The sequence below is a fragment of the Acomys minous genome (genome assembly GCF_964271855.1).
Source record: "Acomys minous genome assembly, chromosome: 9".
Taxonomy (NCBI): Eukaryota; Metazoa; Chordata; class Mammalia; order Rodentia; family Muridae; genus Acomys; species Acomys minous.
In genome coordinates, this window is record NC_140490.1 from 83,177,769 (window position 1) to 83,192,839 (window position 15,071).

At 52.9% G+C, this 15,071-nt stretch overlaps 1 protein-coding gene across 4 annotated transcripts in view; it reads left to right on the forward strand.

Annotated features, from left to right (window-relative positions):
* The window catches only part of CHAF1A (chromatin assembly factor 1 subunit A), a 32,040-nt gene extending 16,987 nt beyond the window's left edge, over positions 1-15,053 (forward strand). For all 4 annotated transcript variants that reach the window (XM_084795917.1, XM_084795915.1, XM_084795916.1 and 1 more), the window contains exons 4-14: positions 1,718-1,774; positions 3,006-3,208; positions 4,662-4,722; positions 5,008-5,076; positions 8,934-9,160; positions 9,384-9,552; positions 9,640-9,720; positions 10,161-10,253; positions 10,833-11,088; positions 11,790-12,241; positions 14,416-15,053. In XM_084795917.1, coding sequence (XP_084652043.1) covers positions 1,718-1,774; positions 3,006-3,208; positions 4,662-4,722; positions 5,008-5,076; positions 8,934-9,160; positions 9,384-9,552; positions 9,640-9,720; positions 10,161-10,253; positions 10,833-11,088; positions 11,790-12,241; positions 14,416-14,559 — 1,812 coding nt within the window. In that variant the 3' untranslated portion in view covers positions 14,560-15,053. The remainder of the gene's footprint in view (positions 1-1,717; positions 1,775-3,005; positions 3,209-4,661; positions 4,723-5,007; positions 5,077-8,933; positions 9,161-9,383; positions 9,553-9,639; positions 9,721-10,160; positions 10,254-10,832; positions 11,089-11,789; positions 12,242-14,415) is intronic.
* The last annotated feature ends 18 nt before the right edge of the window (positions 15,054-15,071 follow it).

The window sequence follows — 15,071 nt, forward strand, 5'->3', positions numbered from 1 at the left end:
GGGCCCCTGGAGAGGCCTCTGTGCAGGCCACAGCTCCTGCATGGTCTGTGCTTCTCCCAGACTGCTGTCTCTGGTCGCCCTGCTTGTCCCAGCACCACACTTGCTGTTAGAGAACTCACACCTGTAGGAGGTCCCCGTGGAGAGCCTGCCCTGCCCCATCACCTTGGGTGCTATGAGTGGGTGGATGCCCTGGGTAGAACTAACACGTCAGCCTTGCCTGTCTCTTGACAGTGTCCCTGTAGCCCTGGCTGGCCTCAAACTCAACGGAGATCTTAAAAGCCCTTGTTGAGTTTTCCGTGCTATGGTGATGCGGTCACCACACACTCGGTGAAGACTGAGACCAGCCCATGGCCATCTATGGGTCTGCCAACAGAGGGTCCCGCCTTCCCATGTCCCTGTAGCCAATGCTGGGTCCCATTCCTTGCTCGTCTCAACTAAGACTCAGCTGCCCAAGTCCTGTCCACCATGGGCAGAATTACTTCTACCCTGCTTGCTGTGTTTAGAGCCCAGACCCTTGCACAGGCGAGGCCAACACTGTATAATGACCCCAGTCCCCAGCTCCTAGTGGGTACTTTAGAGAGTCTCCACTAACTTGCAGTCCTGCAGAGGGCCAGGGACTATAGTCCTGGTTCATGGACCAGCCCACGGTGACCTGCCACGGTCTAAAAGGAGGACAGCGGGAATGAGAGTCAGTGGTGATGGCGTGCCTGGCCGCGACAGGCCCAGGGTTAAGCTCTAGCTCCGCAAAGAACTGTTGAGCGCCCTTTGTACCAGGAAGGCCTTCATTTTACCTTGCATAAAAGACTGGAGCAACACAGCACCCCCCCCCCCCCCCACTGCTCTCTTCACCCTGCAGGCCCGGCACTTCCCACCTCCTGGTTTCTCTCTGCTCACAGGCATTCTATCTGTGCCCACTTGCCTGGGTAAGGCCTTTGCACCCTGGCCCTATTGTAGCCTTAGTGCTGGTGCTGGAAACAGCTGCAGTCTTTTGTCTTCTGCTTTGCCTCCACACAGAAGCGAATATTCTAGGTGCGCTCCACTCCTGAGCCTCATCCCACGCCCCTCAACGGGGAATCCTAGTTGGGAATTTCACCCTGACCATGTCCCCAGCTTCTCACTGGGAATTCGAGGCACAGGCTCTACCTCTAACCCATATCATCTTTTTGCCAGACTGCCTTTGTGGCTTGGTTCCTGTGTGAGAGTGAAGGCCAAAAGACAATCTTGAGTATTGGTCTCCAGGCATTGTCATCCATTTTTGGGGTCAGGGCACAGGGTCTTACTCTCCCTGGCTGGCCTGGATCTAGACCAGGCTGCCTGCGTCTGCCTCTGCCTCTGCCTCCCCAATGCTGAGACTAAAGGTGTGGCCACCACACCAGGCTTCTATCCCTCTTTCTATTGTGACTGTGTCTACTGCTTGGGCCTTGGCCAGCTAGCTGAGGTAAACTGCCAGCCAGGGAGCCCAGGGACTCTCCTGTCTCCTGGTCGTCAGTGCTGGGATTAAAAATGTCTTATCATTGCACATGGCTGTTTTTCTGTCTGGGGCATAATCATGTCCTTGTGCTTTTGGATAGTCAACAGCTAAATTGCCAGGCTCTCATGCGGCTTACAGATGGCACTCACAGTGTCCCCTGCAGCTTCCAGGCCCTGCTGCCCTTTGTGCAGGGTGGGCGGGAGTCCTTTGGGAATGTTACTTAAACTCTTCTGTCTTTCCTTCCAGGTTGCCAAGAAACTTGTCAAAGGCTCCACAGAGAAGGGCAGGAGCAAACTGCACAAAGTAAGGCCCCTCCTAACTCTGCGAGCCTCCCTGCTCTGTTGGGTTCTGGTACGTGTGCTGCCACTGCACTGGCAGAAGTGATATGTTGAGCTGTCCTGAGTGCATGGGTCCTGCCTGGGGCTCTCTTAGCACAGTGACAGTAGCGGGAAAGCTCCCTTCAAAGGGGCATTGAGTTCAAGTTCAGCCAGGGTTACATAGTAAAACCCTGTCCTCTTTTCTTCCCCTGTTTGGTTTTTCTTAGGTTGGTTTGTTTTTGTTTCTTTGAGGCATGGTTTCTTTGTGTAACCCTGGCTGTCTGTCCTGAAACTCACTCTGTAGACCAGGCTGGCCTTGAACTCACAGCGTCTGCCTCTGCCTCCTGAGTGCTGTGATTAAAGGTGTGCACGCCCGGCCTCTATATTTCTTAATATGGAAAAGTCTAGCCTTACTGTGCCCGCTGGGCTCCATGGTCCTTTGCAGTTAGGAAGGGGCACCATCGTGCCAGCCAGGGTCCTCAGGCTTTTAGTACTGGAGGGTTGGTGTAGGAAAGGCAGGCTGCTGATGTGCTGACCGCGCTTGTCCTCCCCTGTCTGCAGCAGCTGTTTATCTAGACAGGCTCGCTGTGCAGCCCTGGTCTCCCTTAGAACAGGGTGGTAGGCCTGCACCACTAGGTGCAGCTCAGCCTATGTGAGCAGCACACATGCAAGTGCAGCAGCCAAGGTATGTCTCCTTAATAACAACCGGCAACAGACAGGTCACTACAGGACAGTCGAGCCTGTGCCTCCTGCTCAATCCAGACTGCTTATCTTGGCCAGAAAGGAAGGAAAGAGACCCTGAGAGCTGGGGCTCAGCACACAGTTGGAAAGTGTGCTGGAGTCCCTAGCATTGTGACCTAACACGGGCCTGCTGCAGCAGCTGCCCCACATCCCCAGCTCCAGGTGTGGGGAGACCTGCTGAGCTAGAGCTCAGGCCTAGAAGGGCCGCTGCTGGGCACTGAGTCTGTCCCAGCTTAACACTTGCCCACCAGGCCCCTGTACCTCAGCCCAGTCTCCTACTTCAAAAGAAATCAAGTCATGCTTACATATATGTACATATGTGTCTGAGTCAGCCGGGCTACATGAAGCGCTGTCACCTGGCAGCCACCTCTGCCCTGGCCTTTTGTGTCTTAGGTGCTGACCTCAATGCTGAACTCTGTGCTTGGCAGTGTTTCCCACAGGTGACCTGTGGGGCGCCTTTGCCGCTGTTTTTACAGGATAGAGAACAGCAGAGGGAGGAGAAGGAAAAGCTGAGGGAAGAGACGCGACGAGCCAGGGAGGAGGCCCGGAGGAGGAAGGAGGAGGAGAAGGAGCTGAAGGTGAAGGAGCGCAGGGAAAAGCGGGAGAAGGGCGAGAAGGAGAAGGCGGAGAAGCAGCGGCTCAAGGAGGAAAGACGCAAGGAGCGGCAGGAGGCTCTGGAGTGAGTAGCCCAGCAGTGGCCTTGCAGGGCCTTTCTGTGACTGGAGCCTGACTGGAGAAGGGCAGTGAGCTGGCTTCCGGCCTGTGTGTTACTGTGGGGCTGTGGGCTTTGTCGGCCTAATGGTTCCCGAGCTGCTGGGGGTTTTGGTTTTAGATGCTCTAGTCCTGTCAAGGTTTCTTCTTCAGTCTCCAAACTCAACTGGTCCCTCAGTGTGCAGCTGCTGTGCCCCCTGAGGGTTTGACTCTGCAAATTCACAGGCGCTCTGTGCCTGGCTGTGAGATAGTCTTACTTTACCCAGATAGCACTCACTGTGTGTTTGCTTTTCTGGTTTGAGGTATTTTTGTTGTTGTTTGTTTCTTTTTTCCAAGACAGGGTTTCCCTGTGTAACAGCCCTGCCTGTCCTGGACTCACTTTGTGGACCAGGCTGGCCTCCCGAGTACTGGGATTAAAGGCGTGCGCCACCATACCCAGCTGGCTTTGTTTTTTTCTTTAAAAACAAGGTTTCTCTGTGTGGCCCTGGCTGCCTTGGAACTCATTCTGTAGACCAGGATGGCCTTGAACTCAGAGACCCACCTGCCTCTGCTAAGATTAAAGGTGTCGCCGTGCCCGGCCACAAAAAGCATTCGTTGTGCCCTACAAGCAGTTGATGGAGATTAATAAGTGACAAATGATTTTTGAGCAAGTGTGCCATGTTGCTGAGGATGACCTTGGACGTTTGATCTTCCTTCCACCTAAGTGCTGGGGTGATGGGCGTGCACCACCACATTTGGGTTTTGACGTGTTGGTGGACTGCAGTGCCTGGTGTATGACAGGACATCACTCTGCCCACAGAATCCCAACTCATCAAGACTTTGATACTGGGGACTGGAGAGATGGCTCAGCTGCTCTTCCAAAGGTCCTGAGTTCAGTTCCCGGCAACCACATGGTGGCTCACAACCATCTGTAATGAGATCTGAGGCCCTTCTGGCCTGCAAGTGTACATGCAGGCAGAACACTGTACACGTCTATAATCCCAGAACTCTGTGAGTTCCAGGCCATCCTGGTCTACAAAGCGATTCCAGTACAGCCAAGGCTACACAGAGAAATTCTGTCTTGAAAACCCAAAAATAAATAAATCTTTTTAAAAAGTATATTGAAGGGTAGATGTGGTGCACGCCTTTAATCCTCACTCAGGCTAATGGATCTGTGAGTTGCAGATCAGTGTGATCTACATAGTGAGACCTTCTCTCAATAACTATTTAGAGACCTGTAACATCAGCACTTAGGCTGAGGTAGGAGGATTACTGTTGCTAGCCAGCTTGGGGTTGCCTAGCAAGACTATCTCAGAGCAAAGAAAAGAATTTTGTGGTTGTGCATTTTGCTTTGTTGTCTCAGTGGCCAGAGCCTTGTTGAAGGGGGCTGGGGTGGGGGCCTGGCCCCCAGGTTCATGTAACTCACTTCTTCCCTCTCCCAGAGCTAAGCTGGAGGAGAAGAGGAAGAAAGAAGAGGAGAAGCGGTTACGTGAAGAAGAGAAGGTAGCGTGACTGCCCACCCTGCCTGCCGTGGACACTCTGCCTGCCGTGGACACGCTGCCGCAGCAGGCTGCTTTCTGGGTCTCAGTGTTGGGCGGTGGGGCCCGCAGGGACTATGCACCTACTCAGATCTGTCTCACTGTGCCTCCCTCTGCCGCCGTCAGTGCCAGCTCTGCTTCCTTGCTAGACAGATCCCTCACGGGTTGGGGTTTTGAGAACCTACAGAACAGTATTGCCTTCCCAGAGTGCCCTGGGGTAAGTGCCTGTCCTGACCTCTCTCCACCACAGCGCATAAAGGCAGAGAAGGCGGAGATCACCAGGTTCTTCCAGAAGCCGAAGACTCCACAGGCTCCCAAAGTGAGTTCAGTCTCAACTCTGCTCTGCTGTGTTTGTGTGTGTGTGTGTGTGTGCGTGCGTGCACATGTGTGTGTGTGTGTGTCTGTAAGCCAGATGCTTGGTGTCCTTTGTCATTCTCCACCTCATTTTCAAAGATTTATCTTTTTAATTGTGAGTTTGCTCCCATTCACCCTGTTCTTTGAGATCATGTGTTGGAGCCTGGCACCTACTAATTGTTCAGATTGGTTAGCCATTGAGCAGGAATGTGAGTGTCCACTCACATTCTAGTGCCAGGGTCAACTGTGCTAGACTCAGTTTTTAGTGGTTGCTACCTTCTAGGGCAGTACTGTATTGACAACAAACACATCTCCCCAGCCCTGCTCTGAGCCTGTCATAAGCTGGGCTCCAAGACATCCTCGCGTGCACCCCCCCCCCCCCCCCCAGTGCATTCTTGTCTGGATTCTAGTCTTAGCTCTTTCTTTGCCTCCAACGCTGTGGAGTCCAGTGACGCCACTCTGGGAGCTGGCATCGCAGCCTTAGGGACAGAGAAGCCCAGGGTTCAGGAAAAGCAAACCTGTCACACATCTTGCTCTCCTCATTGCCCACGCTCAGGTGTCCTCTCCTGACATACTGTGGCATCTGTTGTTCAAGCACTAGTCCCACGGTGCCTTTGGTGGCTTAGGGGTGTCTCAGATCCTATCCCTGGCATGCTAAGATTTAGGTGACTCTCATCCTGGGGCCACGCTAGAGTTGACTGTGAAGGCTGGGCTCGCCCTTGAGCTCCTGAGTGCTGTGGTTGCAGCACTGAGCACATGCCTGGGGCTGAGCATGGCAATGTGTCATCCTGGTAGCCTGGCCCATGTGAGACACAGCACAGTGCTGTGGGTCCTGATGGCAATTCTCTGAGGCTACCTATAAATAGCCTTGTTTAGGGGGAAAGCTGCATTAAGGCTGGCCAGCTCACACCATGTGGGAACTAAGGTGGAAATCAGTCCCTGCCACCCTGCCACGTGTGGCAGCTGCTCTGTTACCTCAGCCTGTGACTGAGTGAAGTGATGCCCTTGTCAGGTCAGGGGAACATCCTGTGTCCAGTTGTAAGTCTGTTTTATCCCTCTATCACATCCCCAGCAAATTAGCATGTAAAGCTGGAGGCTCAGCATAGCCAGAGCCAGTGGTAAAACCTGCTCACCTTATGGTGGAAAGAAATACCGGGGAAGGACTTCTCATTCCCCTAAGATGATCATGCTGAAGCCTGCACTGTGTTACCATTTTTTGGGCTTTGTCCCTTCCTGTTTTGCTGGCTATTGTTTGGGTTTTTGCTTGGAAAGTCTTATATGGCTTTGACTCTGCTATAATTAGAGAGGGTTGAGGTTTTAGGCTGTGGAATGTGGCATCTAAACTCAGGTCCTCTGCAAGAGCAACACACTCTTAACCCATGAGCATCTCCTCTGACCTTGTTGGTATGATTATAGGGTGAAGCTGTGGGTACATACACCACCACACACATGTGGAGCCAAGAATGCAACTTTAAGTTCTCCTTCCACTCTGGGTTCTGGAAATTGAATTCAGGTCAGAAGGTTTGACAGCAAGCACCTTTAGCCTGAGTCATTTCGTGGGCTCCTGATTTGTCTTTTTAAGGACATATTTATTTATTATTATGTATAAGTGCTCTGCCTGCATGTACACCTGCAGGCCAGAAGAGGGTGTCAGATTCCATTACAGATGGTTGTGAGCCACCATGTGGTTGCTGGGAATTGAACTCAGGACCTCTGGATTAGCAGTCAGCGCCCTTAACATCTGAGCCATCTCTCCAACGCCCCCCCTTTTTTTTTTTAATTAAGAGAGAGAGAGAGTGAGTGTGTGTGTGTTTATGTGTGTGTGTGTTGGGCAGAGGTCAGAGGACAACGTTCTGTAGTCATTTCTCTCTTACCTTCACTGGTTCTCAGACTCCAGTTCAGATCAGCCTTTGACCTGCTGAGCTTACGGGCCAGCCCTTCTTGTATAATAGGTCTGCGTTCTGCCAGGCCACCTTTGGAGTACTGGGATTTCGGGTGCCCAGCTGGGCTTTGACTGTCTTGTGTATTCCTAATGCTATAGGAGGCTCTTGTCCCCAGTGGACCAGTTGCTGGGTCTCTGCCTCAGGGCTTTGGAAAGCCCCTGAAGAGTTAGTTCTGAGATGTGCTGGGGCCTCTTTGCCCTCGAAGAGGCCCTAGGCTGGGCTTGGGCGCCATGGTGTTTAGGGGTTCCCAGCCTCTGGTGTGCTTACTAGGAAGACCACCAGCTGAACAACCCAGCTGGGCACAAAGTGCAGCCCTGGTGTGGGCCGACATAGCAGTTAGAGAGGAAATCTTGACCAATGTTGGGGTGACCAGTCAGTCCACTGGCATTGTCAGAACACAGGGGCTGCCTCTGAGCTCTGAAACATGCCAGTCTTGAGGCCCGAGCAGCTTCTTGTCTCTGGTCTTCTCCGTCCACCCCGGCCATCTACGTTCACACATTAAAACTGGTTTTCTCGTGAGTTTGACAGATACTGAGTCAGGTGGCGCACGCCTTTAATCGCAGCATCCAGGAGGCAGAGGCAGGTGGATCACTATGAGTTTGAGACCACCTGGTCTACAAAGCAAGTCCAGGACACCCAAGGCTACACAGAGAAACCCTGTCTCTAAAACCCAATAATAATAAAAAACAAAGAACAGAAACCAGGATCAGGAGAGATGGCTAACATGGCGTATATAAAATCGCATAGGTCCTACTCCCTCTCTCTTCCCCCTTATTCTCTCTCTCTCTCTTTCTTTCTCCCCATGCTCACTTAATAAACCTCATATAATATAAAAATAAATAATGAAAATAAGATAAAATCACATAGATGTGTGCACATATACACATAGCAAAATGAATGGAGGGGTTTTGTTGTTGTTTTATAGATTTGTGTTTTATTTGTATGGATGTTTTGCCTGTGTGTGTCTGTGTACTACATGTATACATGCCCATAGTGAACACAGATGGGCATTGGACCCCCTCCCCCACCCCCACTGCCTCCCTCCACCCCCAAACTAGAATTATAGACAGTTGTGAGCCACCATGTTGGTACTGGGATTTGAACTGGAACCCTCTATTTTTGTTGGTTGGTTGGTTTGGTTTGGTCTGGTTTCATTTTTCAAGGTTTCTCTGTGTGGCCTTGGCTGTCCTGAACTCCCTCTGTAGACCAAGCTGGCTTCAAACTCAACCTGCCTCTGCCTCCCTAAATGCTGGGATTACAGGCATGCACCACCACCACCTGGCAAGCCTGGGTCCTCTTAACTGTACTCTTAACTGCTGAGCCATCTCTCCAGCCTCTAAGTAAATGAACTATAAAAAATACAAACAAAAGACTCTGGTGGCCAAGTATGTCAGCCCATGTCTATCATTTCAGCAGGCAAGATGGGAAGATTTTGAGTTTGAGGCTACCCTAGTTATGCAGCAAGGCTTTGTCTCCACAAGGTGGGGTTAAAGGAACACTGGAGTAGAGGTAGCGCTCAAGTGGCTTTGTCTGAAACCCATTGCTATCGCTGCAAAGAAAAAAGACTGTGGTGGCACACACCTTTAATCCCAGCACTCAGGAGGCAGAGGCAGGTGGATCACTGTGAGTTTGAGGCCAGCCTGGTCTACAGAGTGAGTCCAGGACAGCCAGGGCTACACAGAGAAACCCTGTCTCAAACTCCACCCCCCCCCAAAAAAAAATCTGGCCCTGGTGTCTTCCAGTGCCCAGCAGCTCCCTTTAGCCACTCTAGCTCACAGCCACCCTGTGCCAGTGGCTGCAGCAGTACACAGGGTAGCGCGGCCTCTGGCCTGTCCGTGCACTGATCTGCCAGCAGTGCATTGGGTTGTTCTTATTCCAGACCCTGGCCGGCTCCTGTGGTAAGTTTGCCCCCTTTGAAATCAAAGAACACATGGTGCTGGCTCCACGATGCCGGGCTGCCTTGGATCAGGACCTGTGCGAGCGGCTGGACCAGCTTCTGCAACAGCAGAGTGGGACCGGCTCCTTCCTTAGTGACCTAAAGGGCCGCCTGCCCCTGAAGTCTGGACCCACGCAGGTCTACAGCCATGACACAGACATCACGAACAGGTGAGCGTTGGCATGCCAGGCCATAGGAGAACCTGGTAGGGCCCCGTGCTGCCCCATGCTGTTGAGTCCTAGAACTACTGTCTCCCTGAGTGTCTTTCTTAGTTATGAGAGCATGGTACGGGGCCCTGGGGCACACCTCCTGAACCCTGGGTGCAGCGGGAAGCAGGCAGGTCACATGGTGTTCAGCCATGAGCACAGTACTGAGCATGGTCTGACCGCCCAGGGACGTGGTCATCGTGGAGAACAGCAAGGTAGACGGTATGCCTGAGAGGAAGAGGTTTGGCCGCATGAAGCTGCTGCAGTTCTCAGAGAACCACCGACCCGCATACTGGGGCACATGGAACAAGAAGACGGCAGTCATCCGCCCCCGGGACCCCTGGGCCCAGGACAAGGTGAGCCCTGGAGTTGGGGTTCCTTGTCTGGGCGGGCTGATCTGTGCTACTTTCCCCCATGCTGCTCATGTCGTGTTCTCTCCCCAGAACCTTCTCGACTATGAGGTAGACAGTGATGACGAGTGGGAAGAGGAAGAACCTGGGGAATCTTTGTCCCACAGTGAGGGGGTGAGTGACCACAGTGGGGCAAAGAGCATCAGCTACACCAGCTGCAGGAGCCACTGTGCAGCTGGCGTGTGTGGGGTGGGCCGGTTGATCTGAAGTTCTGGTCCTGCCTGGACTAGTGAGTGCTCGCCACCCCAGCTCCCTAGACACATGGGAAGACTACACTGGGCCCTACTAGTCCCTTCTGTTTGTCTACATGTGCTGGCTTGGCCTGGCTTCCCAGCTCCCTGTGGCCTAATGGTGTCCTGCTGACATGAGCGCAGGTGTGCTCAGATGTACTGTTGTACTAAGGATAAGCTAGGGAGCTTACACGGCCAGTGCTGGGTGCTAAGCAGGCTCTACCAGCCCCTCAGTGCCTGCATAGCTGCTGTGTTTATGTGGGACCAGACTGGCCTTCAACTCCGATGTCCATGTGCATGTGAGCTCTTGTCTTTTTCTTTGAGGATGAGGATGATGATGTGGGGGAAGATGAGGATGAGGATGATGGCTTCTTTGTACCCCATGGGTACCTGTCTGAGGATGAAGGTGTGACTGAGGTGAGGAATCCTGCCTGGGCTGGTTGCAGGGTATTGAAGATATCAGCTACTTTGGCTTAGTCTCCTGGTGAGCAGACGTGGGTGGAGCTTTCTCTGCTGCAGAGTGACTGACATGAGATCTGACCTGCAGGTCCTACCTTCACCTAGAGTTCTAGCAAACCCCCAAGGAAAGTACATCCCCGCCCCCCAGCACACACAAGGCGGGGGGGAGTGTGCTCTGAAAGCTCTCCATAAGGAGTCATGGGAAGTTTGAGTGGTATCCTTGGGTCCTGAGCTCCTGGTTGTAATTTTAGGGACCCTGAACAGAATGGCTGGGATCAAGCTGTACCTTCTTGTCTCTGGCCATGATGTTCTTGGGCAGCCCAGAGCTTGGGTTGGGGATTGGGTCACTTGCTAACCGGGTTGTAGAGCTGTGAGGCTGGTCAGGCAATACCACTGAAATAACCTGCCTCATCACACAATTCAGGGTGTGAACTGACCTCTCAGAGTTGTCCTTCACTGTCACATCCTCCTGGGGTCTGGTGGTGGGGTGCCCGGGAGCATGGGCATTAAACAAGGGTCTGCTCCTTGTCCTGCCAGGAGTGTGTGGACCCTGAGAACCACAAAGTGCGCCAGAAGCTGAAGGCCAAGGAGTGGGATGAGCTCCTAGCCAAGGGCAAGCGCTTCCGGGTGCTGCAGCCTGTGCAGGTGGGATGTGTGTGGGCAGCTGAGACAGCCAACTGCACTGGCTCCGACTTGAAGCTGCTGCAGCAGTTCACCGCGTGCCTGCTGGATGCAGCACCCCCTGATGAGCCAGAGCTCAAGGCCGCCAGGCGGGAGAAGAGGGACCAGCATAGTAAGTGGGGTGCGGGAGTGTCAGAGCACAGCCCTTGACAGGTCAGTCTGCAGAGCTTTTGGGTGGGCATCCATCCACTGATAACTCATCTGCATGTACAACTAGCAGGGTCTTCTGCTCACCTGTGTAGCAGCTTCCCCTTTTAACCTTTGGCACTGGATACCAAACTAGGATTTGTACGTACTTGCTAAGTGCTCACCTCTGAGCCACACCCCAGCCTTGTTATGCTTGGCTTTTTTTGAGTCAGTGTCTTACACTGTAACTCAGACAGGCCTTGAAGTTACCAGGTGGCGTAGTGTTCTTGAACTTGCGGTTGTCCTCTTGCCTCTACCTCCTGAGTGCTTGGATTGCAGGTGTGAGTCCCCAGGCTGGGCTTCCTTGGGATTTTCATAGGACCCACAGCAGAGTGTTGAGTCAGAATTGAGACCTGGACCAGAGTTTAGTGCCACTCCCTCTGTCCTAAACCCAAGGACACGGGTGGCTCACCGAGAGCAGTGGCCACTCAGGAGGAACATGAAGGCACACACAGCTGACCACATGACATTGCTCAGTGCCCCTGGGGAGCAGGCGTGTGGCTTGGACAGTCTTAAGCCCATACTGAGTGGCCTTCTTTGAAGTGCGCCCTGCCAACCCTCCTTGGCAACAGTGAGGGTTGGTAGGACCCTCTCAAGGTTTCACCTCTAGCCTGTCTCATCCCACAGTCCTGGCCCAGCTGCTTCCACTGCTACATGGCAATGTGAACGGGAGCAAGGTGATCATCCGAGAATTCCAGGAGCGATGCCGCCGCGGCCTGCTGAGCCTCCCGAGCCCTACGTTGCACCCGCAGACACCCAGTGCGGAGGATGCTGTGGCCGTGCCATCCAAGGCCAGGCTGAAGCGCCTTATCTCCGAGAACTCTGCCTATGAGAAGCGGCCCGACTTCCGTATGTGCTGGTATGTGCACCCACAGGTGCTCAGGAGCTTTGGCCAGGAGTGCCTACCCGTACCCTGCCAGTGGACCTACGTCACCGCCATGCCCTTGACACCCAGGGAAGACAGTGGCAACATTTCCACGGAAGGGCCTGGCCAGAGCACACCCATACCACTCAAGCGGAAGCCAGCAGCCACCATGTGCATCACACAGTTCATGAAGAAGCGGCGCCATGATGGACAGGTGAGCCGCAGAGGGCATGGGCTCTGCTCGCCTGCATCCAGATCAGGCTGTGCACCTGCCACAGCTTGGGACAGGTCAGAGGACAGCTTTGTGGCACTGGTTCCCTCCCACCTTCCCATGGGTTTCTGAGGTGGGAACTCGGTGGTCAGGCTTGTGCACCATTGCCTTTACCCATTGGGCCATTTGATGCCCCTCTAAAGCAGTTTTAGAGTCACAGTAACCCTGAGCACATGGTTCCATCTGGCTCCATGTGGCCACTGCCACATCTCATATCTGATGCTGATGTCACCCAGAGGCCACAGTTGGCTGAGGGGCTGGTACCTAGTGACCCAGCTGTTGTGATTACCATCACGGTCACCTGGAGTTGCTTCCCTCCCCAAGAGCTGATACCCACCTGTTCTCCAATGCCAATAGCCATGAATCTGTCCATGTCTCCAAATGTCACAGTCAGAGTCACATAGCCCTCTGCCATACCTTGCTGTGTAACTCCTTCCTAATCCTAGTGGCACTTTGTCCTGGGCTGCATTGGCACAAGCGAGTGACACAGCCTTAGAGCCCTGTGCAGCCATGCCCACTGAGGCGGGGACGGCGTTTCCCATTGAGATGTGCTTTCTTAGCCGGGCGTGGTGGCGCACACCTCTAATCCTAGCACTTCGGAGTCAGAGGCAGGTGGATCACTGTAAGTTCAAGGCCAGCTTGGTCTACAAAGCAGCTCCAGGACAGCCAAGGCTACACAGAGAAACCCTGTCTCGAAAAACAAAAAAAGCAGAGGGAGGGAGGGAGACAGGTCCTTTTATTTTTTTAAGTCTTTTTTAAAATTTTATTATTATTTATACAGTATTCTGCACACATGTGTGCCTGCACCAGATCTTATTATAGATGGTTGTGAGCCACCATGTGGTTGCTGGAAATTGAACTCGGGACTTTGGAAGAGTAGACATCTTAACCTCTGAGCCATGCCTCCAGTCCCCTTTCTGCCACTGAAAACCCAGCTTGCTTACGTGTGCTGGTGTAGGAAGCTGGCTCCAAGTGTTGCCTGGTGCTGGCTACCACTGTGTATTTTATTCATAACCCAAGACCACAGTGAAGAGCACTGAGAACACTGGGGCCTGGACTTGTTCCTGCAACTGTCCCCCTGTGGCTCCTATTGTCACTGTCATTAATGGCACAGCAACCCTCAACCTAGGACATGGCTTGTTGTCATGAGGATGTGCCTGGAGCCTTGTACTCTAGCCAGTCCAGCCACCCTGTTGCTCTTCCTGGTCTCCTCCTAGTGATCTTTGCTGTGCCCCAATCAACACCACAGAGCACAGCTGTGGGCGTTTGCATTTTGTGGCCCAGCATGGTACTCATGTGGCTCCCTGGAGCTGGCTGCCTGGGTGTGTCCTCAGTAGTGTTCTCTTAGACCCTAGTTTTGTTTATGAGGAGCGTTGTTGCTTGGTTGGCCTTCCCAGATGTCTGGCCCACTTGGGGAGAACCAGTTGTGTTCTCAAGCATCCTGGACTAGCACAGAGTAGTTCAGTTGTTAGCTGGAATTTGTGATCACCCAGGCTACACTGTATAAAGGTTGCTTGTCTTTGAGCCTTGGTTTTCCTGTTTTAAGGATTTATCATGTTTTGATGGTTTGTGTGCACATGTGAGCATGGTGCTCATGGAGTCTATGAGAAGGCACCAGGTCCTCTGCTGGGAACCAATTTAGGTCCTCTGTTAGAGCAGCCCAGGCTGGCCCCAACTCCTGAATCTCCCACCTCGGCCTTCCTGCCACCATGAATGGATCTAGTCAGATGTCTATACAAGAGGCATTCAAACTGCAGGAGCAGCTGCCTTCCCCCTTCAAAGGCCACTGAGCTGTTTCCTCACCATGTAGGGTCACCTGTCTCTGTCTCTTCCTCAGAAGCCCATGAACTCCATCAGCAGTTCCAGCTGCAGGAGTCACTGAGTCTTAACCACTGGGAGAAAGAAATGACAAGAAAGTATGTGTTCAGTCAGTTCTCGAAACCAAAGTTCAGAAGCTGCTCGGGTTACTGTGGGGTGTAGCTGTTGGTGTTTTTTGAGATGGGAGCATGACGCATCTTAGCACAGGGTTTTTAACCATAGGCCCCAGTGTTACCAGAAATTATTGTCTAAGACAGTGTGTCCATGGACAACATGCTGACAGGCTGTATCTTGTGCAGGTTGGCCCTGGAGACATGGATGGCTTCCAGGCAGACACAGAAGAGGATGAGGAGGACGACACAGACTGTATGATTATAGATGTGCCAGATGTTGGCAGTGATGTCTCAGAAGCTCCCATACCCACACCCACGCTTTGCAAATGACAGCTGTCAAGTTGAAAGACCTAGGGGCTCTGGAGGAAAGCAACCTGGGCGGCAGGGAGTAGAGTGCAGGTACCTGACTCACAAAGCTAGTAGCAGGCATGGCCTGGGCAGTGGATGCTGCACCTCCTCTCAGCTTTGTAGAGCTGCTGAGGGAAATAGGAACAGGCACCAGCGATAGCATGCAGCACCTGGTTAGTGACCACCAGACTGGAGCCTCCTGCTGACTCCTGTATAAGAGCACTTTGTCCCACACTCTGGGGTCTGAAGTCTATAGGAGGCCTGGACAGTTACTTCCAAATTGTAAAGGCCCCAGGGCTGCGTGCTAATCTACCCTTATTAGTTAAGCATTATTGACAGCTGGTGTCTGCTTGGGCCCTGGTCATAAGTGCTTGCTCTGGGTCAAACACCTGCTATAAATTGTGCCAGGAATGCTGTGGCATGCAGGCCCTGGGCAAATGTGGACATGTATAAATACACTCTACCTGAGCCCTGTCTGTCTTGTCATGGCATCA